Here is a 24763-nt window from a genome sequence, read left to right on the forward strand (position 1 = left end):
TACTACACAGAGTATGTACGTAGTTGCAAACCGTTCATTCATTTCTTCTTCCTAAGCCTTCAATTTTTGCGTGGCAATTGGCACCTAGCTAGCTAAAAGACTGCTCTATGAGGACTTGTACTGGTTTTTAATGAGGGATTAGTTTCATTTCAAATATGGATTATGACATTTTGTAGCGGTTCGGTTGATATTGTTCCAATTTTAGATGAAAATAAATTATCAAAATATCACTCTATGCACTGATAGACATGCTTCATTAATTAATGTATTGGGTGGAAATCAGAAAATGAGACCATTTTATGCGTAGATAGGTGTCATTTTAAAATGTATGTTTTCTTCTTAAAAACCGAATTGAAACCGCACCGAATTTCGGTTTTGGCTTCAAAACCGCACCGCAAAAAGTGCGGGTTTCACTCCAAACCGCATCAAACCGAGCCATACCCACCCCTATTTTTTTAGCTTTTGGACCTTTAACCCTCTCTATTGGAGATGGCCTTAAGTCCCACCGCGTGCTCTAAGCGCTGAAAACAAGAGGTTTAACCCCAACGAGCGGCTATGAGGATATTCGATAGTCTTACCACTGAACCAACCACTCGTGAGTACCAAAAGCAAAATCTCGATTAATCTTATGCCTCCATACACAGAAAAAGGAGAAAACAATGGATCTTGATAAACTTTTCTCTTGTTCCATAGCTTGATTGAAGGATCTGGCTCCAAGTTAATAATATAAAACAGACTTGAAGCCCCTTAATAAAAAAATTAAAATATAATTGCAGATAACGCGTTATGTGCGCCTAAATACACGTAAATACATGATTTATTATAATAATTTCATCATAATTACGAAAACAGCCCAGATTAGTAGTGGTATTCATGTCAACGGGTATAAATATTAATCAACGTTAAGTAGCTTGCATTACTAACTTGGCCTTTGGTAAAGGCAAATGGGTGCCGAATGCCGGCCCTCTTACCCTTTGTACCTTGCCTTGTCTAGAACGATCGGCTACAAGGCAACACAAATATTAATTAGAAAATATGAACCCTAAAAATATAGCAGACAAAAGTCAACCAGTAAACTTGGCCAACAAGAAAACGAAAAAAAACGAAAGTCAACCATGATCATGCCTCTGAGATTCCCTATATAATGCTTTTTTCTTGATTATTTTTCCAAGTCAACGGGGAAGGGGGATACGAACTTAAGACATCTTCCGGCATTCGGAAGAAAAACACCGTTTTCAAATCACTAGAAAAAAATATATATAAGAAATGCTTTGTCATCAGTAATGGGAGTTCACCTCTGCATGTATGTTAAACAAAACTTTCCTTACAATATTACAAGCAACAGACTAGATGTCTTTGTTTATAAAGAGAACACTGACCTAAGATGTCTGTTCTGCCAAAAGGATCAAAACCGGCTCGGCGAGTCTGAGGAAGGTTCAGAAATTGACGATTTACGATTCAGACTTTTCTTTTCTCCTCATCTTTCCTTGTCTGCCACCGTTAATAGACGCATTGGCTTTTCTTTTCTCCGAATGTTTACCATTGGCACCTTGAGTTACCTTGTCATTTGGAGGCTGCTTTGTTTTCTTTTGTGTTTTCTTGTTGATTTTGTATACTTCAGAGAACTGGATCAAGTACCATCACAAGAGTAGAAATTTAATGAGATTGCTAAAAAAAGGGTTGATTCCAACTACCTGTACACCGGAAATGTCATTGTGCAATAGCTAAACTACCTCCATAGTTAACATTCAAGGTGCCATACCCAGTCAATCGGAAAAAGGTATAAGAACACAAAAAATAAGGTTAAGTATGCTGCACCTTTTCAAATAGAGCCAAATTTCTAGAAGCAGCCTTGTCGATGATGCTTTTATAGTATTGTGCAAACGGAGTATTGCCGCTGTGCTTTTCTAGCTGCATGTTGACCATTTAACATATAAAAAAAACAAGTAATATTCATCGAAGTCCAAAAAATAACGGTCATAATGGCTGCAGACCTGGAGAAATGATTCTACAGATTGTTGATCTTTTGGTGAAAAAGGCACCTCATCTCTCTTCTTCCGCACAAATTCAATGTTTTGCTCCACCTGCAGTGCAAGTAACAGAACCTTTTTGTCACATGACAAGGATTCCTAAACGCATTAACTTGATTGCCAGCCATGGAGGCCAAGGAAGTAGTTTATTAACAATGTTGGGGAGTTTGCAAAAGCCAACAAAGGAACCATTAATGTGTCACTGTCTTAGACATTCTTTGCCATATACTAGTTTTATTTGAATTTGCATAACAAAAACTGAGGACATTATGATTTTTAACTATAGATGCCACAGACGTAAAATAATATAAGTACAGCCTGCATTTAAAGACAGCCCGAATAGTGGGACTCCACAGGTTTCCCGTGTTTATCGAGGTACAACCATCAAGCAAATTTCTACTCAAGAGGATAAAAGAGACCTATGTCTCTGAGTGTCCCTGAATCCAGAAAATAAATTCATTCTCAAGGAGACAGATGCAAGTAAAAGACTAAATCTTCTATGAGACTGTACCTGATCAATAAAGCGCTTCACTATACGCTTGAAACTCTCGATAGTAGTTATCTCGTGGAACTTCCTCAAGCGGACAAGGGGAATAGTCGCCAGATCAGGAAAAGAAATATGATAGATCCACTGAGCAAAATGTGCTGAAAGCAGTTCAATAACAGATACAACACACTGTTCTTGAAAGTTCCTCGATTTTAACCAATTCTTTGGAAACTGCACAAAAAATATGGAATAACAATAATAAATCAAATCAGAGCAGATTGCATAACCCAATTCCAAACACACTTTTCTATCGGTAAAGTTACAAATTCCCAACCTTTACAGAACACATAATATTGGTGTCTTTTCCAGGTTTACCAACATCCTTGCCAATTTTATATTCCAAAACATCCACCACTAAAGAGGCAATAGGAATAAAAATTCCTGAGGAAGACGAGAGCTGATTTAACCATTGAATGCATTTGACTCTTAAAGGCAAATATCTAGGTCCAGAAAACAACACAGCCACTCCGTTTATAATCTGAATTATCATAAAGAGCAACGGCTGAAGATCATAATCAGGTATGTTAGCTGATATAAACGTAACCCATAGATCAATGCAACTAGTGTATTGCCAACCACATATCTTCTTGACAGCTTCCTGGCCATAGAAAATCAGGCAGAACTTCAGTAAATATCATTGGTACATCCGAAATACCATAACTTCTTATAAACTACACTCCCACAAACACATAAGCATATAACTTGAAAGAGGAAAAAGCTCAAGTTTCAGAATTTAATTAAACAAGCGCCAATAGGATTGAGTTAGTGGCAACACCTTCTTCTTTGTCAGCAGACCCTGCTTCAGTATTTTAGAAAGTTGTTTGATGGACACCATTGCTTTACTAGATGCTTTCTGCAGATCCACAGAGCATAGCTCAACAAAGGAGTTCCTTAGAAACTGTACGTGTTGAAATATAACAGGCTCCATAAATTGGCAATGACCAATAAATGATTTATATGTGTTAATAAAGCAGGTGTCAAAACAATCAGAGCGAAACACAGATGCCACATCGCGTATGATGAGAAAGGATAGAGATGATATAGTCCCTTTCCCTGTTGCCCACAGATGAACAGCAATCTGCAGTTTCAATTGGAAGTGTTAAGCATGAGTTGCATGACCTATATAACAAGCACGACAATGTATAAAGCACATGTGTGTGTGTGTGTGTGTTAAGTTTGAACTATTTTTTTCATTCATTTAGATATACCTTGATAAGTCTGCGGAGCAACGAAGGGAAAGCAATAAAAAATATCATAGAAGCTCTGATCCATGATAAGGAGAAGGCCAATATCTCAGAATCATTAACCTCATTCAGTAGTAAAAGGGTACTCCTCAAATACGATTTTATCAGTGGCTTAAGAGTATTCCATTTTGAATTCTTGCTCAAGTCCAAACTCTTCTCTTTCTTGGGATTGGAGCTTGATATGCCCAGTAGCCCCCTAAATACATTATCAGCCTCATTAAGCATGAACATCAATATCTTGCAAAAGGTTTCACTGTTCTGAATTCCATGACAAGAATCAGCATTAAAGACACTGGTTGTTTCAGCTCCATAGTGGCATGCAGCACGGTACCCATTTAATAGACTAGTAAGCGCAGGCACACTTTGATGCTCTTTGACTAGTTGACACAATGAATCAATGGCAGAGCTGGTCAACAACTTGCTAGCGTGAGTGTTAACACCATCAACATTCTCTGGCTGCATATCATCCTCGCTCATCTCATCCTCATCAGCATACTGTAGATGCATAATTGGGAGAAAGAAGGGACATCAAACAGCTGACCCAGATTACAGACGGAAATTAGGTTTGCAATATAAAACTGCAGACAAATGTACTGCTCCAAACAAAACTCAAAAACTGAAGCTAAATGCCACAATAGATATTACTTGCCTTTTTGTTTCTGAACTGTTCAGACCGCTTATGATAGTTTTCGAGAAAGTTAGAAAAATCTGGGTCCTGAAAATTTTCCAAGCAAACATGATCATTAAAAAGAAAAAGAAACGATCGGATGGGAGGTGGAGAAAGATAGTCGGTAGGATGAGCAGAATGGGGTGGTAACTGGTAAAAGAAACAATCTTCTTAAGAACATGTACTTTCAAGTAATAACCATGACCATTACCTTTTCCTTCAATTTGTCTAATTTTTTCATTTTCTTCGCAAGTTCAAGTTGAATTTCCCTGTTCTGCACAGATAAATCACTACCACTATTGCCAAAATTTCCTGCATATAAAGGTCATAAAAATGTAAAGGGGAGAGGAGAAGAGAAGCAAAATTAATATCGGAATGATACAAAATAAACAGATGGAATTATGACCTCACCTTCTTGAGAATTCTCAGTTTCAAAATGCAGATCACTTGAGTCCTAATCAAACATTGAAAGAAAATAAAAATTCAATCCAAAAGTTCCCAGCAAAGTGACTGAAGTTAAGAAGAGTTCCCAGAAAAAAAATGTAATTTCAATACCTCAGAAAGATACCCATCACTGTCTGAATCATCTCCAAACACATCATTCTCATCTTCACTGAATATCGCATCAAGAGGAGTGTCTTCTATGTAGATTCCTTCAGTATTTCTGAAAACAATTTTTTGAAATTAGTGCGTCCGTAATGATGGTATAACATTATTATGCAGTTAAAGTAAACTACAAAATGAAAGTACATAGTGAAACTTAAAAACGCATTGGCTCCATTTGTGTCAATGGAAAACAGTTCAACAGGAAAGTTTTCTGGATGCAAAATATCATGAAGCTTTTTTGACATGTAAAACGTTACATGGGAGACATTTCCTTAGTTTTTCTTCTTCTTCAGGAAATGCTATCTTAAAGGAAAAAAACTTTTCTGACACTTGGGTTAGAATGTTAGATTGAAGCCTTCATCAAAACATAAAATCAATATCTGACATATATTATTCTTCTGGAAAACTTAGTCTCCAAAACTCTATCCTCCATTAACGGAAACTACTAAATGGTGGAAATTTAAAACCAAAAAAAAGAGTAAAAGATACAAGTACTATCTAAATGGCATTCGAAAATTATATGTTCAAGATCACGAAATGCGAAAAAATGTCCTTCTTTGTACCTTGCATTAGACAACTCCACTGCGTCCTTTTTCTGTTCTTTACCACTATCTTCTTTCCCACCTTCTGCAACAATTGAATTAACATTTTTCCCCAACAGAAATCAGAGAAGCAAGAAACAATCTCCAAATAAAGCGAAAACACATAATATAACTAAAACCCACCAAATTCAACAAAACCAAAACTCCATGCATTCAAAAACCAAAGCTTTCACATTTACACAGACCATATCCCACGTAAAAATACAGAAATTCTAAACAAAATGTAACAACCCAAGTAAGACCACACCAAAAGATGCAAGTTCTAATGCTTTTCTACTCAACCCAAGTTTCAAACTTTCAATCCGTAAGCCGACCGGGTTTGCAGAACAGAGAGAGAGAGAGAGAGAGAGAGAGAGCATACTCTTGGAAGTTCTCCTTTTGTTGAACTTGGAATTCAACTTGCGGTTTTTTCTGAGAACGGACTGAAGATTCTTCTTCGAGAACTTCCTCGCCTTCTTCCCCAGCTTTCCCATGGCTGCTCACTTCTCTTCTGCAATGGAGGAAGGAAGCTGCTTTGTATTATTTGCTTAGGCGCCTCAAGCCTCAAACAGTCGCAGGGTACGAGCTTCCCTTCGTTTGACCTGATTTCGGCTTCCCCCCTCAACCGCAAACGACAGCGTTGTGTTGGGCTGAAAGTCTGAGACCGGCCCGTTAAAAAGGTTTACACTTTGGACTCAGGCCTGCTTTAAACTCGCCCAACAAAATATGGGCCCAGCTTAAGATTGTTTCCCTTTGGGTGGATTGACATATTATTTTATTTATTCTAAACTGTTATCAGTACTTCAAAAATCTCATTTTATACTCCTTAATGTATCTTTATTTCTAAATGAAGAAAGTTTAGTGAAAAATGAAATTTTTTTAGTGTCAATAATAATTCTCTATTATGAAATGTATTTTTAATCCACACCAGCATATTTGACAGTTTTTTATAGAAATAGCAAAACATGGAAATGTAAAACGGATTTTGAGTTTCAAATAGTAGAATGTTGACTTTTGAGTTTTAGGGAACAAAGTGGGATCAAAATCGAGTTTTAAGAAGCGTAGCTAAAAATAAGCCTTAAAAATATTCTGATTTTAGTTTTCCTTCATTTAAAAAACTCGAGTGTTGGAATTTTTTTTATTCTTGATTTTTCGTGTACTAACACATGTGAAATAAAAAATAGTATAAGTTCTGTGTAAATTTTGGAATCGAATCTCTAAAAATTGCAGGAATTAAATAAACTAGATGGCATATAGTGTCATCATAATTTTAAGGGCATATACTGGTTAGTAAAAGACAATTTCTACCTGTCTAAAATACCTCCCTCATAAATGGACTTCACAAAGCACTCCAAAAGTAACGATGAAAATTGTGGAGTGACGTCTGATCTTCTCAATTAATTAATATAATTAATTAACCAACCCCATCGAGGCATCTCCCTTTTCTTTGAATAAGATCCGCCGGATCTTTTTTTGTAAAGATTGGGGAAATCCTCAAATTATATATGTTCATCTTATATCATGTAGTAAAAAATAATTATAAATTTTTTAATTTAAAGTTGAATATAAATAATATCTGATGAAAACTGGTCGCACGATATATGATGAACAAAAGGATTCCTAGGATCCTCACAAAGAGAATATGACGAGGATCCTCTCTCCCTTTTCTTCACTTCTTGGGAGTTGATTACTAGTAGCTGTTGGGGATGTTGGCTAGCGGTGGTTGGGAGGCACTGTTCTGGCGGCGTCGGTGGTAGCAGGTGGTTAGGTTTTTTGTTTTCGTGTATTTTTTGCTTTTGGCCTTCAAAGGATGTTTAGGGTCCATATATTTCACTTTGTGCTTATCATGTAATTGAATTTTTGTGTATATTTGCTTTGGTGGTGTACTTTGTTGGCTTTTGCCTTGAAATGCTATTTCCAGTGTACCCCAAAAAGAATATAAAAAAAATAAAAATAATTTGCAACGACAAGGAGCTGAATTGGATTATGGAATTAACCACTTTCCAACATATGAGTGAACAATAGATGTTCTTTTTGTTTCAAATATTTAACTTGTCGTATACGCGTAGAAAATGCTACTCAAGTTAAGAATCAGATATCTTGAGTTTGACTATTGTATATTGTAAGAATCAAATTCACCAATTCAATAATTTACCAGTCATCGTTAGAATTTGATGCTATATAATTGAACACAAACTCAATTTTCCAACCTTTACTGGCATATGATTTGCACACCACGTCATTGCACTAAGAAATTAAAAAAAGTTGTGAGTTGATCAAGAATTTGACTAGGATATTTGACAAATGTGGTAGTTAGTTATCAACTTGAAAGCTCCAACTAAATCCATCAATTAAATTAAAGTATCACAAAGTCATAAGTGATTAGCATGACTTCATGTCCAGCACTCGAGCGGAGTGAAGAACACTCAACGTGCACTCCAAATTCAGACTTCGATAATTGACAAGGATAAAGATTAAACTCATTACTCAAACATGTTTTTCAACATTTATTCCCAACTTTTTAATACAAATTGATATTAAGGAAGATGAAGCGAAACTAACTACAAAATTTTGATGCGGCTACAACAAAACACAAAATATCTATGCATGTCTAAATGCTTTTAGTCGCTTAAATAAAAAATCTTAATACATAAATAAACGCTCTTAATCACACATAAACAAAAACTCGGAACCTAGAATGGATCAAGAATCAATTTTTATAGGATAGTATTATTTACACACTTATTTTTATCTTCCACACACTATTGGTAACTTTTGGCCATTAATATTCTTCAATTCTTTTGATCCAATGACCAAAAATTAAAAGAAGTATGTGAAGTTAAAATAGGTGTGTAGATAACACTACCTTTTTTATATACAAGCTGGATACTGTTCGTGTGACCCACAAGGAGAAGAATATGTGAAGGCATTATATACAATTTCTATAGGCTAGCATTCCTTTTTCCTATGTAGTAAAACAATTTGCATGGTACGAGTACATCGTCACGCATTATTCAGTGTTATGAAACACTATAACGTGCCATTTAGCGTCATTGAATCAAATACATGTAAACAAAAACTTACACATATCCTTATTAAATGTTATTGTAACAATATACATGTATCATACAAGTTGTTCTCCCTCATCCGAGCTACAACTTACAAGGCTGTAAATAATTTAATAAGGCTCACGTGCAAATGAGGCAATTGGCATGTGACACCATCAATGTTGCCACCAAATGATGCACTCATCTCTTAAAATTCTGTGCAGTGGTGGCCTCACCTCACCAAGTCACAAGTTGCAGGGACATTTTTCTATACTAATTAGTTGTTGGCATTTGCATATTTTATTGGCTAATGGGACCAACTCTTTGTACAAAAACTATAACCTAAAACGGATATTGTAGGGCACAACTGCTAGGGTTTTTCCGGCACTGTTATATGCAGCTATTTTTTGTTTTTATTTCTTTGTTTCTTGTTTTTTGTATAAACTATCATACATATGTAAGTTTCAGAAAGTGACCTTCCTTTGTTATAAGAAGAAGTCATTAATGTTAATTACTTAGATTAAAAAAAATCTTTAAACTGACCTCGTAATTTTTTAGACAAGTCAATTTTCAGAGTTTGGACAATCAAAAAGCTGAGTATATTGAATTAGTTGAGAGTCGAGATTTATGATTAAAGACAAAGGCTGTATAACCATGAGATTATATCGTTTTAGAGTTTGAACGATCAAAAAGTTGACGTCGATCTATTTTCTCATTACCTTTACATATCGGTGAGGCAAGAATTGTTAATAGAGGAAGTAAATTGATGACAGTGACCATTCTGTAGCTCCGCAACAACGTTTAAATATGGAAATGATCATCGGAACACAAGAATTTGGAAGAAATGATTTGGATTTGGAAAGAGGAATAAACTTGAAAATATTAAGTTTAATGTATTTGGAATAACTAGAAGTAGTAATTTTAATTGGATTTAAAATGACTATATGCAAAGAATAATTTGAATCCATTTGCTTTCTTAATTTGTTTATTGTCCAAATCTTAGCATACATGGATTTGAATCTTTTAAATAAACAATTTTACCTTCTAATGTCAACCTGATTCTTGAATATGAAATCACTGCATCCAACCAAATTAACATTTAAGCTTATTTGGAAGTACTTTTAAAATGAGTATAAGCGCTTTTGAAGAAAATATTTTTTTAACTAATCGTTAGTAAAAATACAAGTAAACCTGGGTAAATCACTTAGTATTTCTCGGAAGAAGCTATAATTGATGCTTCTTGCAAGAAGCACTTCAAGTGACGTTCAAATCTAAAAACACTTTTACCAAAAATACTTTCAGTCATTTTAAAAACATTTTCAAACGAACCTTTACATTTTGCACAATCGAAGAAAATTTTAAACTTGATATGCAAGATACACAAATCTTATACCAAATTGCTATCATTACCTCCCACTAACTTGCATATCAGCTCAAAAATTGTGATTAATTTGTGTCCTTTTTTGGGTCGAATCGTATCGTTTGCTTGTAAAAAGAGCAACCCTTCATCTTTTATCTACGAAATTAACAAATAATCACAATTTAGTTAAATCTGTGAGGCATGCCGTGTTTGGAGGAAGCAGAGGAAGTCGCTGTGGTTCATGTTGCAGCAGATAAGAACGAAGGTTGTATCCAGAAAAAATCCTCAAAAATTAGCTGCTAAGGGGTGCAGTTTGAAAAAGTAAAACAAGGGAAGAAGGGACAAAAGACAGCGAGGTTGTTGTTTGTTGTCTAATGTTGCTTTTTGTTTCTTACTAAAATAGAAACCCCAATATCTGTAGGCCCCTCCGAATTAACCCCTCCTCCATTCCCTCTGCTCCTCTGCAACTTGTTCTGTTTTTCCGAACGTTGAAGCTTTCCTCACCAAATTATCTGGTCCCCCCTCTCTCTCCTCCCCCTTCTCTCTCTCTCTCTCTCTCTCTCTCTCTCTCTCTCTCTCCCACTCCACATTCATATACTCCTTTGGGTATTTTCTGTTTTTTTTCTTTTTTCAGGGGAGAGGGAGTTCCCGAAATTCACAGAGATCTGGGAATTTTCGAGCAGAGGTACTGAAAGTGTGTCCTTTTTGTTTTGGTTTTTGCCTGTGTTTTTCTCATGCATTTGTCCTAAAATTAACTTGTGGGCTCTGTCATTTTGTCACACACACTCTCTCTCTCATCTTTCTCTCTCTAAGTTGCTGCTAGTAGGATTTTTTATCTGGGTTCTGTGGAAGTTTTGAAAATCTTGCAGTTTTGCAATCTGGGTTTTGGACCATTTATTGTTTGCATTAATGGATAACCGAAAGTTTGCACCTTTCTTTGTTGGGTTGGCAGCTTTTTTGTTTTTTATTGTCCGTTGTTTGCTCTTTGTAATTAGGTTTAGGAAGTTATCAATTGTGTTTAGTGCGTGTTTAATTAGATCTCTGCGCATTAAGACATAGATTTCCTACCAAAAAGTCAGAATCTTGAGGGTTGAACTTTGACTTTCAAGTTCCAACTTTCCTTGTCCACTGTTCCTTTGAATTTATGCATTTGAGAAATTTCATAACTTTTCGACCTTTTCGTGTTCATTGTATTGTATGTCTCTAAAATTTCATAAATCTGTTTGTTTGCTTTTGGCAGCATGCTTTGCTAGAAAATGGGGAGGAAAGGGAGTTGGTTTTCTGCATTGAAGAAAGCCCTCACCCCTGATCCAAAGGAAAAGAAAGACCAGGTTTGTTTAATTGGTTTACTTTGATCTTACATCGTGGTTGTATCGAAAATTAATACGAGTTTCTAATCGAAACGATTGTTCTTTCATGCCAGAAGACTCACAAGTCAAAGAAGAGATGGTTTGGGAAGTACAAGAATGAGGATGCGGTATCTTCCTGGGCAGAAACCGCATTTATTATCCCTGCCTCCGCCCCCACCCCCGCCCCTCCTCCTCCTCCTCCCCCGCCTCCCAAAGAAGATGTCAAATTAGCTGAGGCTGAGAATGCACAGAACAAACATGTTTACTCTGTGGCACTTGCCACTGCCGCGGCTGCAGAGGCAGCTGTGGCTGCTGCTCAGGCTGCCGCGGAGGTTGTTCGCCTCACAGCTGTGCCCATGCCCCGTTACCCTGGAAAGTCGATGCAGGAGGTTGCAGCTATCAAGATTCAGACTGCATTCCGAGGGCACATGGTATGTTTTATTTGGCTATATTGTTCTCTAGTCCTATTTGGTTTATGTACTTATGGAAATAAGATGTATGATTTGTGATAATATGTAAAAGAAGTACTAGAGGATGGTATGCCTAGTTATATCGAATCAGTTGAACTTTCGGTTGGTTGTTCAACTTGAACAAGACGAGGGATTTGGCATTCTATTGAATAGGCCTCGTGTTAACTGACTTGCCTCTTGTGAGAAAGATCTGATTTTTTTGAATTAATGCCTGCATTGATCAAGGTCAGCAGCCATCTTATAAGGGGACGTTGAATGTGATTTTCAGGCCAGAAGGGCGTTACGAGCTTTGAGGGGGTTGGTGAGGTTGAAATCATTGCTACAAGGCCTATCTGTTAAACGGCAAGCAACTACAACGTTAAGATGCATGCAGACTCTTGCTCGTGTGCAGTCTGAGATTCGTGCAAGGAGGATTAGAATGTCCGAGGAGAATCAGGCTTTTCAGAGACAGCTCCAACAGAAACAAGAGAAGGAGCTTGAGAAAATCAAAAAAGATTCTGTAAGTTCCCCCAATATTTTATGTTTGTATGAGTTGTCTATGAGCACTCCTGTACAATCATGCCCGTTCATGTTTTGCTTCCATCTTCTGTTCCTTGAGTTCATCAATTTGTTTCGGCCTCTAGTTTTATATTTATTTCAGGCGTCTTTGATTTTGTGATATGCTAAACTTATTGTGATAGATGGGAGAAGATTGGGATGATAGCATTCAATCCAAGGAACAGGTCGAGGCAAAGCTACAAATGAAACAAGAGGCTGCTATGAGACGAGAAAGGGCGTTGGCTTATTCATTCTCTCACCAGGTAGCATACTTTTCCGTTTTGATTATTTTTACAGGATTACAGGAAGCCTATCGATGGTGATTTTTGAATTCTGATTTGAGATTCTGCTGTGATGAACCTCCTTATTCTTTTTAATATATTGAATTAAACATCTACCTTAAACTGACCCAATAAATCTCTTCGACAGAAGATGAACTCTTCGAAATCTGCACACCCGACCTTTATGGATCCCAGCAATCCCCGCTGGGGTTGGAGTTGGTTAGAGAGATGGATGGCTGCAAGGCCGTGGGAGAGCCGAAGTACAGCAGACTTCAATGACCGGGCCTCCATGAGGAGTGCAGCAAGCCGTGCCTCCATGCCAGTGGGGGAAATCACCAAAGCTTATGCTCTTCGCGATAAGCCTTCTCCTAGGACCCCTACTGCCCTAAGATCAAGCAGGCCTGCCAGTCGCCAATCCCCTTCAACTCCTTTCTCCAGGGCACCATCGTCAGCATCAGTAACCGGGAGAACCCCAAGAGGAAATGGCTGGGGTGGAGACGAGGACTCCAGGAGCACACTCAGCATCCAGTCAGAGCGCTTCAATAGGAGGCATAGCATCGCAGGATCCTCTGTCAGAGATGATGAGAGCCTTGCAAGCTCGCCTTCAGTTCCAAGTTACATGACACCCACGAAATCAACAAAGGCCAGGTCGAGGTTGGCAACCCCAAGCTCAAACCAGTCAGAGAAGAACGGGACACCATCAGAGATGGGATCAGTGACGTCTGCAAAGAAGCGGCTGTCATTCTCTGCATCACCGGCTGGACCAAGGAGGCACTCCGGTCCTCCTAGGGTTGATTCTAGCTCCATTAAAGGCCCTCCAGTGCACGAGAGGAAAGGCAGCAGGTAGCTAGTGATCAGTCTTGTGTGAGAGAGTGCATGTAAAATAAAAGCAAGCTTAAGCATGTAACTTAGGTAGATGTCGTTGACGTGAAGAAGATTGAATAAAAGATTGGCCAGGGCTTTGTTAGAGGGTGGAGGAGGAAGAGAAGAGAGGAAAAATCTGACGGGTTTGTGATTTTCGTGTCTGTTTCAGTTGTCTTCACGATTAATGTCAACATTTTTTTTTCTTCTTCTCAAACCTTTGTGTTGTTGTGTTTCCGGATTGTTATTTATAATGTTGTAGCATAGGAGGATTGGTTTGTGGGGGTTGAATGTTTGTTCATGGTAACAGAAATATGGTTTCTTTTGTTGTGTGCAGATTGCTGTAGTTTGTTGATATCTTTTGACTCATCACTGGCTTGATTTTTCAGTGGTATGGATAGTGTTTTCTTTGCTCTTTTCTTTTTGTTACTCCTCTAAGATTCATCAACACAACCATCAATCTCATCGGTTTGGAGCTTTTACCTCCTCAAGGCTTCTTTTTCGGAGAAAAACTTCGGTAAGAACTGTTGTGTAGCATGGCGGGTTTGAAGTACACACTTTAGAATCAACGACGGTGAATGGCCCATCCCGTTGAGCCCTCAACCTTTTTCATTAGAGAGAGGTGGGTTTCCAAATTTCAGTTATTATCCATGCAAGGAATTTATTCTCCTTGCTTGTCTTTTGTGGAAGCATGCCCCATGTTTTTTATTTGTTAAAAAACGCATTCAACTCTTCCACAATCATTCTAGCACTTTTTGCTAATCGAATCCTAAACTTGCATTTTTCCATATGGAGCGCTCTACTGTAGTAACGGAAAGTAATTATGTTATGCATTCTGAGGTTCGATCCTCACTACTTTCCCTCTCCTCAAACATCTAACAATCCCATTACCGTAAAAAAACTCCTAGACTTATTTTTACCATTGGAAAGCATTACTAATATGTGATTTTAATACCCAATCAAGGAGTCATGTTTTGATGACCAAGAGAATATTTCTGTCCATTCAAGATTTTATACCTTGAAATGTAGGGGATGTATTCAATTGGGAATTTAAGAGATTTTAATGGATTTTTGTAGAGTTTAATTGATTTGTAGAGATTCCAATAAAATTTTAATTCAATTGTGGATGCTTAAAATACATTACAAAAAAAATTCTAATTGAATACACCCTGATTCCTAAGCATTTTAATACTCTGTTCAAAATTCCTAATTTAATACATGTTGAATTTTAGAGAATCACTGAAAATTTTAATTGAATACCCCTAAATTTATTAAAAGAATTAAAATTCCTCAAATTTCCAATTGAATAAACTCATGTAGTATGTGGGTAATTATTTCAAAGTTGCGTGTTTGTTGAAAACTTATTTCGAAGTTATATGTGTAGTGATTATAAGCATATTTGGGATTTCTCGAGGAAAAGTGTTTTATAATAGTCAAAAGTGCTTCTAATTAGAAATTTTTAGGGGTGCATTCAATTGGAATTTTGAGAGATTTTAATTCTTTTAATGAATTTAGGGGTATTCAATCAGGGTTTTAAACGATTCTCTGAAATTCAAGGTGTATTCAATTAGAATTTTAGGATAGTTTATTAAAAAGGAAAACTAACCAAAAGGGCTTGAAAAGTTTAATTTTTAACCAAAAACCATATTGAAAGTTTATTTAATGGTTAGTACAAAGCCCATTATTATATCAGCCCAAATACAATAGTCTAGACTAAATAATATTATAGTTTGTCAATTTTACCCCTAACGGATGTGGTTAACCTAATTTAACTATTCTGTTAGATTACTCGGTTTGGGGTCAGCCGAACGTATAAACTAATTGAATTTAAATTTTTGCCGATCAGTTTCAGTGGGATTTTCAACTTTTTATGAATCTGGTTGAGTGGTTTGAGTAATGCTTGCCGACGAATGTTGAGAGCATTTTGAAATCGTGATCGCCGTTGTTCAATTTTTCCGAAATAAACATTTGTTTCAGAACAGATTCGCAGTGGTTGCATATTTTGAGATTCTCTTGAATCGTTGTCATCGTCTTTCATATTTGGATAGATTTTCGTTTGGAGGTAATCGACATTTGTTCCGGAATAAACATCGGTGTTGTTCGTTGTGCTTGAATATTTTAACTGGAGTGATCGTCTTTCATATTTGGATAGATTTTCGTTTGGAGGTAATCGACATTGTTTTTTGCAGTTTTGTATTCGATTTTGAATTCGATTTTTTGTTTAATTCGAATTCGATTTTGAATTTGTTTTTGTATGTAATATGCTTCGCTTTTATTTGACTTTATATATTGTTGTTGATTTATTTTCAGATTATCAGATTGATTCGGTTTGTGAACTTTTCAGTTAGGAGTTTCGAAGAATCTCAGGTAAGTTTTGATTTGTTTGTTTTTTTTTTTTTTTTTTTTTTTTTTTTGAATTGGAATTCGATTTTGAATTCTTTTTTGCATGAATTATGCTTAGCTTTTTATTTGACTTATATATTGTTGTTGATTTGTTTTCAGATTAGCAGATTGATTCCGGTTTGTGAAATTTTCAGTTAGGAGTTTCTTATTTCGAAGAATATCAGGTAAGTTTTTATTTTTTTTTTGTTTTGTTTATATTGTATGTTGGTCATCTTGATTTTGTTTTCTTTTTCAGAAATTTATTATGAATTAATTCGTGTTATGCACATTTGATGTTGTTAACATTTTTTCAGAAATAGTGTTCTTTTTTTATGAAACAGTGTGTATTTCAGTTTATTTTTTGTTTTTGTGATTCTTGTGTTTTATAACTAGTGTAATTTCGTTCACTTTATATGTATATTGTTTAACTAATAGGTGTTCATTAAACTGAACTATTTATCAAAGTGAACTAGAAAACCACACTTTTTTACCAAAGCAAACTGAACTATTTATCAAACTGAACCATTTAGCAAACTGAACTACAAAACCACACTATTTTACCAAAATAAACTGAACTATTTATCAAAGTGACTAGAAAACCACACCTTTTTACCAAAGCAAACTGAACTATTTATCAAACTGAACTATTTATCAAACTGAACCATGTAGCAAACTGAACTATTTATCAAACTGAACCATTTAGCAAACTGAACTATTTATCATATTGAAGTAGAAAACCACACCTTTTTACCAAAACAAACTGAACTATTTATCAAAGTGAACTAGAAAACCACACTTTTTTACCAAATCAAACTGAACTATTTATCAAACTGAACTAGAAAACCACACTTTTTTACCAAAGCAAAATGAACTAACTGAACTATTTATCAAACTGAAGTAGAAAACCGCACTTTTTTACCAAAACAAACTGAACTACTTATCAAAGTTAACTAGAAAACCACAGTTTGTTTATATTGTATGTTGGTCATCTTGATTTTCTTTTTCTTTTTCATAAATTTATTATGAATTAATTCGTGTTATGCACATTTGATGTTGTTAACATTTTTTCAGAAATAGTGTTCTTTTTTTATGAAACAGTGTGTATTTCAGTTTATTTTTTGTTTTTGTGATTCTTGTGTTTTATAACTAGTGTAATTTTGTTCACTTTATATGTATATTGTTTAACTAATAGGTGTTCATCACATTTTATGTTTTTAACATTTTTCAGAAATAGTGTTCTTTTTTACGAAACAGTGGATATTTCAGTTTACTTTTTGTTTTTTTTGTTGTTTTGTGATTGTTGTGTTTTATGAATAGTGTTATTTTTTTCATTTTATATGCATATTGTTTAATTATTAGGAACTGATTTGTTTTACAAAGATTTGAATTTAGATTTGCAATCGATTAATAAACAGTTGTTGTTTATTAATAAACAGTTATGGAGAATGGTAAACTAGCTCGGTTTACATATGGTGGTTTATGCGTCGTTAGTTCTATTTCATCATCTTCTACCTTCAATTAGATTTGCATTGATCTTTGTTCTAGGTTTAAGGGTTTGAGAGCTGGTTGTTTTGAGTTGCGATATGGTTTGAATGAAAATCCTAATTGCGTGTTAGATTGTGATGCCGATGTTCTAAACATGCTGATGGTTCTTGATGTTGTTGGGAAATCGATTGTAGAAATATTGGTTATAGACAAATGTGATGGTTCCATAGTTCAACTACCTTCGGAAAGCACATCTTCTTCTTGCCGTACATTAGACTCTATGATTGTTTCTAGTGAAAATGATCATTTAGGAAAGTATGGTTCATACGGTGTGCACAATTATATGTCATGTGAATGGGACAATTACATAGAATCTGAGGGGCAAGTCTTTAGGGGAGGTTGTGTTGATTTCCGAGATAAGTTGAAGAAGTTTTCTGTTGAATGTGGTTTTGATTTGAAGTATTTGAAGAATGATAAGAATCGCATTAGTGCGGAGTGTTCTAGGAAGGAATCTGATGGCTGTCTTTGGCGTGTGTATGCATCCAAGTGTGATATTAATAACTTTTTTGTTATTCGGAAGTTGCATAATCTGCATACATGCAAGGGTATGATTCGAAAGAAGAAAAACAAAGTTGTTGGCCGACAGTTTGTTGCTTCTCTCATCAAAGATAAGGTTCAATCAAATCCTCTTATTAAACCGAAGGAGATCATTTCAAATTTAAAACAGTTTTATGGATTAGATATCGATTATTCTACTGCCTATTTTGGCAAACAGAGGGCAGTTTTTGAGTTAAATGGTGATGATGTTGATGCTTACAAGTTCTTGCCTTGGTATGTTGAATCTGCTCGTTCAAGCAATCCTGGATCTGTTTTTGAGCTTGAAGTTGTACCGGAGAGCAATAGATTTCTTCGTTTGTTTATTGCTTATGATGCATGGATAAAAGGTTTCATGTTTTGTCGCCCGATGTTATTCATTGATGGTACTTTTATCAAGAGCAAATACAAGGGAACACTTCTGTCTTGCTGTGCAAAAAATGGTAACGATGGTGAGTTAATAATTTTAGACTTTTATATTGGATATTATTTGTTTCTGTTTTCTTACTGTGCAAAAGAAACATATCCAGAACTAGTTGAAGAACAGTTTAAGAAATAGTTCAATCAGTCTCATAAATAGGTGATACTTTGACTGTATCTGTTTTTATTTTTTTTTTATTTTTTTGGTGCATTGGTCTTTGATTTTATGTTCAAATAAAGTAAAAAGGTTGCAGAAGTAGTTCAAACAAAGTATACTAAATAGTTCAATTACAGTTTCAGAAGTAGTTGACATTTGACAGTGCATTTTCACTTTTGCTGTGCAGAGATTTTTGAGGTTGCTTATGCTATTGTTGATTCAGAAACGATAGCAAATTGGAGATGGTTCTTGGCAATATTATCTGGTATATTGAGGCCTCAAGGGAGGGTGATTACATTTATGTCGGATAGACATGATGGTATTTTGAAGAGCATTCGAGAATTCTTTCCCGAGTGCCCACATTCATTTTGTATTGTTCATTTGAAACAGAATGTGAGTACTTTATTTCCAAAGGCTGCTGGTGAAGGACTAAAGAAGAAAATGATGAATCTGTTGGCAAATTGTGCGTACGCATGTACGCCATCTGATTTTGATGATTGCATGGCTGAATTCAAGGATAATGGGCAAGGGCATGTGAAGAATTTTTTGTGTGATTTGCCAAAAGAGAACTATGCTATTGCCCATTTTCCTGGTAAGAGATGGGGATCGATGAGCAATGCACTTTCAGAATCTTTTAACGCCATGGTGTCGAATAGTCGTTGTATGCCACTTATGGATCTTCTTGAAGACATTAGAGTTCGGTTGATGGGTAGTATGGCTGAGAAAAGAATATTTGGTCAGAATATTCATACGATTTCGTGTCCAAAGAAAGAAAATGAGATGAAGTTGATGTTGAAGGAGGGCATGCATTGGAGGATTAGTCGTTCTGATGCGGATGTTTTTGAAGTTAGGACAGAGTGGAATCGGTTTGTTGTTTGTCTGGATGATAGGACATGTTCTTGTGTGCAATGGCAGCATAATTGTTTCCCATGTTCTCATGCTTTACAGGTGTTGCAACATGATAATCGTGATGTTTTTGATTACGTTGATGATTACTGGAAAGCAAGCTTTTATCGGAAAACATATCAATTTGTCATGCATCCATTTTTAGATTTGGAAAAGCCGAATGTTGATACTATCATAAATGGTGTGAGGCCTCCAATTACAAAGATTCCGTCTGGAAGACCAAAGAAAACTATGATCAAATCTGCTGGGGAAATCAGTGGGAGTAAGAAGACTGTCACTTGTAGTAGGTGTGGTTGTTCGGGACATAACAAGGTTTCATGTAAAGTTGTTATACAAGAGGGTTGATTTTTTTTCTTTTTTTGTTTTGAGAGATGGGAGTTTTTAGTGATATGTACCAGATTTTCATTTTGGATATTTTTTTTATTTTGTTTCAATTGGTGTTTGGGAATATGTAATTGTTGATTTGGAATTATGTTCGAGTAATAAATATGAATTCAATGTTTTAGTATTTCCAGTTTTACGAAACAGTAGGTTGAGTTTGATAAATAGTTCAGTTTGATAAACAATGAATACATGTCTATGTTTATGGCTTTGTGGTTTCAATATCTGTTTTGTAGGTTGTATGTAAGTTTGTGTATTGCATTTTTGTAGGAGGCAAGTATGTTGGTTTTCATTATTGATCTAGTTAATATTCCATTTTAGGTAAGAGGAAATGAAAAAAAACCACACTACTTATGAAAACTAGGATCAAATCTGCTGGGGAAATCAGTGGGAGTAAGAAGACTGTCACTTGTAGTAGGTGTGGTTGTTCGGGACATAACAAGGTTTCATGTAAAGTTGTTATACAAGAGGGTTGATTTTTTTTCTTTTTTTGTTTTGAGAGATGGGAGTTTTTAGTGATATGTACCAGATTTTCATTTTGGATATTTTTTTTTATTTTGTTTCAATTGTTGTTTGGGAGTATGTAATTGTTGATTTGGAATTATGTTCGAGTAATAAATATGAATTCAATGTTTTAGTATTTCCAGTTTTACGAAACAGTAGGTTGAGTTTGATAAATAGTTGAGTTTGATAAACAGTGAATACATGTCCATGTTTATGGCTTTGTGGTTTCAATATCTGTTTTGTAGGTTGTATGTAAGTTTATGTATTGCATTTTTGTAGGAGGCAAGTATGTTGGTTTTCATTCTTGATCTAGTTAATATTCCTTTTTAGGTAAGAGAAAATGAAAAAAAACCACACTTCTTATGAAAGTGAAGTAGAAAACCACACTTTGTTACCAAAGCAAACTGAACTATATATCAAAATGAATTATTGATGATAGTGAACTAGAAAACCACACTTTTGTATGAAAGCAAACTGAACTATTTATCTAAGTGAACTAGAAAACCACATTTTTTTAGGAAAGCAAACTGAACTATTTATCAAAGTGAACTAGAAAACCACACTTTTTTACCAAAGCAAACTGAAATATTTATCAAACTGAACCATTTAGCAAACTGAACTATTTATCAAACTGAACTATTTAGCAAACTGAACTATTTATCAAACTGAACCATTTAGCAAACTCAACTATTTATCAACATTAAAGTAGAAAACCACACTTTTTTACCAAAGCAAACTGAACTATTTAGCAAACTGAACTATTTATCAAACTGAACCATTTAGCAAACTGAACTATTTAGCAAACTGAACTACAAAACCACACTATTTTACCAAAATAAACGGAACTATTTATCAAAGTGAACTAGAAAACCACACTTTTTTACCAAAGCAAAGTGAACTATTTATCAAACTGAACTATTTTACTAAAACAAACTGAACTATTTATCAAAGTGAACTAGGAAAACAGAGGGCAGTTTTGGGTTAAATGGTGATGATGTTGATGCTTACAAGTTTTTGGGTTAATATTCCATTTTAGGTAAGAGAAAATGAAAAAAAACCACACTACTTATGAAAGTGAAGTAGAAAACCACACTTTGTTACCAAAGCAAACTGAACTATATATCAAAATGAATTATTTATGATAGTGAACTAGAAAACCACTTTTTTTTCAAAGCTAACTGAACTATTTATCAAACTGAACTAGAAACCCACACATTTTAACTAAGCAAACTGAACTATTTATGAAAATAGATTAAAATTTAGATTAAGTCATAAAACATATATATATATAGAGAGAGAGAGAGAGAGAGAGAGAGAGAGAGTTGTGTCAAACATGTTTGACAATGACATTTGTAAATCATAGCAAAAGTAAGCTTGAACATGTAAGTATTGATTCAGTTTAGACCAATACTTTCCACCATCTCTCAGATTTTCATCTTGAACCTTAAAAAGTACATCCGAATCAAAATTACATATAATGCGTATTTTTTATTTTTTATTCTAATGTCCAATGCTTGTGAGTTGTTGTGAGATTTCGATATATGCTTCTTGTTTCTTGTCCAGCTGAAATCATGGTTCATCAAATCCACGAGGATATGTTTCCTTGCTTTCATTACTTGATGATCTTTGATACATCTTTGAACCTTCTGGTTAGTTGATAGTTGGTCAATGAAGCTCATCATGTATAAGCCGCAATCTAATCTGATTTACAAAGAAATTCATGGAATGATTATGAGTATTAAAATGAAATGAAATGTGTGGTACAAACTATTTCTATAACTGTATCAAATTATTCATATTGTTTCTGAAACTGCAGTAAGCACAAGCTATACATATATATAACTAAAATGCTTTTAATTTTATAACGTACGATGTTGGTTTCTGTTGTGCACAGGTTCTGTCTTCTTTGACTTGGAATTCAAAGTCACTTTTGATGGAATTAATTTTCTTCGTTGTGGCTTGAGTTGAATCCATAGCATTTGAATTGCTTGTTGATTTTTTTGCTTTATCCAGCCAATATTGAACAAAGTGGCCCTGCAAAAATTTATAATGTAATAATAAGATGATTGTTTTTCTATAAATATGACAGAGTTTTTGGTTGTGCGTTTTTGCTTACCACAATTTCTGCATTTTCCCAGTAGCAATCAAAGTCCAGATCTTCATCTGTTGTGCTTTGTCGAAGAGAATTGTAGTGAATCATTTCTGCATTTTTTGTGTCCAAAACTACCAAGGAGAAATGGTTGTAATGAAATAATGGGAAGAAAATCTTTGATACTATTCCATATTGGTCCATCAATTGGTTGTAGAGCCTTTCCTTGTTTTGCAGAGTTGTTTCAATGCTTTGTTCATTGATGTTGTGCTGTTGAAAATGAAAATCATCAAACATCATAATTACAGATTAATTGTTCTAATTTTTATATGTATATGTAAATTATTTTTTTCAGAATATTAGTTGTTTTGTTTGCTCACAAAGATTGTTGTGGAGACATAGAAGTTCTTTTGTTTCGTGATGTTCTCTTTTTCTCTTTTCATGTAGCAGAAAGAATCAACAATCTGAGTTGATGTAGGTCCATTTGCAATCAAACTGTGCAGGTCATCTTTCAACACCATTATTCTGTAATAGTTGAAATCTGTAGTTTCAGCCGTCCAGTATTCATCACTGCAGGACAGTGCAAAAGTATTAGTTATACAATAATTCGTCAGTGCTTATAAAGTTATGGGAGTGTGTAAAAACTTCAGTTAAGAGTTTTGTTTTGTATTACTTACCTGCTGTCTATTGACCAGAATTGAGTTATTCTTCTTCTATCATCTGGTTTCAGCATCTTGTACACTTGAAGTTGTGTCCAATTCACACTGCTGTCTATGTGATTTGTTGCTGGAAGGTCATCCGGTTGTGAAGAAGGCTCATCTTTTAAATCCAGGTTGAATGATGGAATTTCACCCAAGAGTTTCTTTCTGTTTTTTGTCTTTGGCTTTGCTGCTTTTTGGCTGAATGTTTGCTTTTTGACTTGTAGATCATTCTTGTTGAGAGCATTGTTGCTTTTTAGAGCTTCAATATCTGTTTCTTCAATTTGTTGCTTGTTTGATTCTGAAACTGGTTTGGCATTTTCCTTTTTCTTTCTCTTGATTGCTGTTGGTGGTTGGAGTGTTTGGCATCTTTTCTTCTGCATCCTTGATTCACAATTGTTCTGTTCTTTAGGTTGTGTCTTCCTCTTCCTCTGCCTTTGTAGTGGTTGTTTTTTTTTCACCTTTTTCTTTGCAATTTGCATTGGTTCTCCAACTTCTTCTTCAGTAGTGGTGTCAATCTGTAGATGAATTGTCTCCTTCTTCGTACGTGATCTGTTTTCTATTTTTCCAAGCATTTTCCTTTGTTCTGTCCTCTTTGTTGTTTTGGATATCATTTTGACATTGGCTTTGGTTGAGTTTGACATTTGTACAGTTATTCTAACTGAAACCATCTGTCAATATAGTTTTTATTAGAATCCAACTTGATCGTAAACAAAAACAAATCAGTACAAGTACACAATTATATTTGAAACATACCAAGGTGAATTACTATTTATGGAATTGGAAAACATTTTTATAAGTGCATAAATCTTTATAAGATTCATATAACTAAATAAATTAGAAATAAAAATGTACAATAGCAGGTGCTTTATGTGTAAGATCTGGAAAAATTGCAATTCTATTTATAAATGAAGCAATTGTAAACTGTTTCGTAAACACTGTTTATTAAACTTTAAAAAACACAAACTATTTACTGAATGTAATAATTATTAACAGACAATCACACTAGTTCGTGAATGCATCCCAGATTTTACTATTTCCGTACATTTCAATTCTATTTACAAATGAAAGCAAATTGTAAACTATTTCGTAAACAGTGTTTATTAAACTTAAAAATCGTGAACTATTGTACTCAAATATAAAAATTACAAACAGAGAATCACAATAGTTCGTGTAATAGCATAATGTATGTTTATATATTGAACGATTAGCTAGTAAATAGTCTTTTCTTGGGTGGATCTGTGATGGATTCGTACTGATAGTAAATAACAAAATAAATTTAAGCAAATAGTATAATCTGGGTTTTGTTTAAGTTGATGCATGTTATTCTATATGCTTGATTCCAGTAGATGTTTGTTATATAAACAATGAACCGTATGATTTTGCGAAATATGTTGAGAAAAATTGTAAGATTGTTACCTTCTGTTTATTTTCTGGGTATTTATGCGACCAAGTTGCTCAGCGAAGTTGAAATTTGCGTGAATTCGTCCGTTTCAGAACTAGAATGATGTACGAAATCGGGAAATGAGGATTGATGATTTGAGCTGGGGGCTGGGGGCTGGGTTTC

The 24763-nt window shown here is 34.9% G+C and overlaps 3 protein-coding genes across 11 annotated transcripts in view; 2 read left to right on the top strand and 1 right to left on the bottom strand.

The window, feature by feature from the left end:
• Positions 1-648: 648 nt before the first annotated feature.
• LOC126628664 (protein REBELOTE-like) overlaps positions 649-24763 on the bottom strand; it is a 27578-nt gene continuing 3463 nt past the window's right edge. Inside the window, exons 1-14 of one of the 7 annotated variants that reach the window (XR_007625517.1) lie at positions 6058-6272; positions 5658-5721; positions 5044-5152; positions 4900-4942; positions 4700-4800; positions 4471-4536; positions 3786-4316; positions 3353-3655; positions 2852-3175; positions 2542-2748; positions 1995-2084; positions 1819-1911; positions 1380-1625; positions 649-1003 (exon numbers count right to left, since the gene is read on the bottom strand). Coding sequence is in view for 6 of the 7 variants with exons in the window: in XM_050298435.1 (XP_050154392.1) it covers positions 1452-1625; positions 1819-1911; positions 1995-2084; positions 2542-2748; positions 2852-3175; positions 3353-3655; positions 3786-4316; positions 4471-4536; positions 4700-4800; positions 4900-4942; positions 5044-5152; positions 5658-5721; positions 6058-6169 (2217 nt within the window). In the remaining variant the exon portion in view is untranslated. Of the gene's footprint in view, positions 1004-1232; positions 1626-1818; positions 1912-1994; positions 2085-2541; positions 2749-2851; positions 3176-3352; positions 3656-3785; positions 4317-4470; positions 4537-4699; positions 4801-4899; positions 4943-5043; positions 5153-5657; positions 5722-6057; positions 6273-24763 lie in introns of those variants that run through there. The other 6 variants (XM_050298435.1, XM_050298439.1, XM_050298436.1 and 3 more) reach the window with 6 other exon arrangements.
• On the top strand, positions 10434-13916 carry LOC126628665 (protein IQ-DOMAIN 3-like). Of its 3 annotated transcripts, none has more exons than XM_050298443.1 (6): positions 10434-10767; positions 11323-11413; positions 11506-11862; positions 12170-12400; positions 12582-12701; positions 12871-13916. In XM_050298443.1, the coding sequence occupies exons 2-6, from the start codon at positions 11339-11341 to the stop codon at positions 13564-13566; spliced, it is 1479 nt and encodes a 492-aa protein (XP_050154400.1). In that variant the 5' UTR covers positions 10434-10767; positions 11323-11338; the 3' UTR covers positions 13567-13916. The 3 variants fall into 3 exon arrangements, with proteins under 3 accessions (XP_050154400.1, XP_050154399.1, XP_050154398.1); XM_050298442.1 differs by having other exon boundaries at positions 10445-10767; positions 11509-11862; positions 12868-13916; XM_050298441.1 differs by having other exon boundaries at positions 10453-10767; positions 12868-13916.
• Positions 15757-19869, top strand: LOC126628856 (uncharacterized). The gene is made up of 4 exons (XM_050298725.1): positions 15757-15947; positions 16083-16147; positions 17508-18493; positions 18806-19869. Exons 3-4 carry the CDS (start codon positions 17602-17604, stop codon positions 19867-19869), a joined length of 1956 nt encoding a protein of 651 aa, XP_050154682.1. The 5' UTR covers positions 15757-15947; positions 16083-16147; positions 17508-17601.

This window comes from Malus sylvestris, chromosome 7 (genome assembly GCF_916048215.2).
Source record: "Malus sylvestris chromosome 7, drMalSylv7.2, whole genome shotgun sequence".
Taxonomy (NCBI): Eukaryota; Viridiplantae; Streptophyta; class Magnoliopsida; order Rosales; family Rosaceae; genus Malus; species Malus sylvestris.

Coding starts and splice junctions, on each gene's coding strand:
- LOC126628665 (XM_050298441.1), top strand. CDS start 11,339: ATGGGGAGGAAAGGGAGTTGGTTTTCTGCATTGAAGAAAGCCCTCACC. Junction 11,414..11,505: donor CAAAGGAAAAGAAAGACCAG/GTTTGTTTAATT, acceptor CTTTCATGCCAG/AAGACTCACAAGTCAAAGAA. Junction 12,702..12,867: donor CTTATTCATTCTCTCACCAG/GTAGCATACTTT, acceptor TCTCTTCGACAG/AAGATGAACTCTTCGAAATC.
- LOC126628856 (XM_050298725.1), top strand. CDS start 17,602: ATGCTGATGGTTCTTGATGTTGTTGGGAAATCGATTGTAGAAATATTG. Junction 18,494..18,805: donor TGCAAAAAATGGTAACGATG/GTGAGTTAATAA, acceptor TTTGCTGTGCAG/AGATTTTTGAGGTTGCTTAT.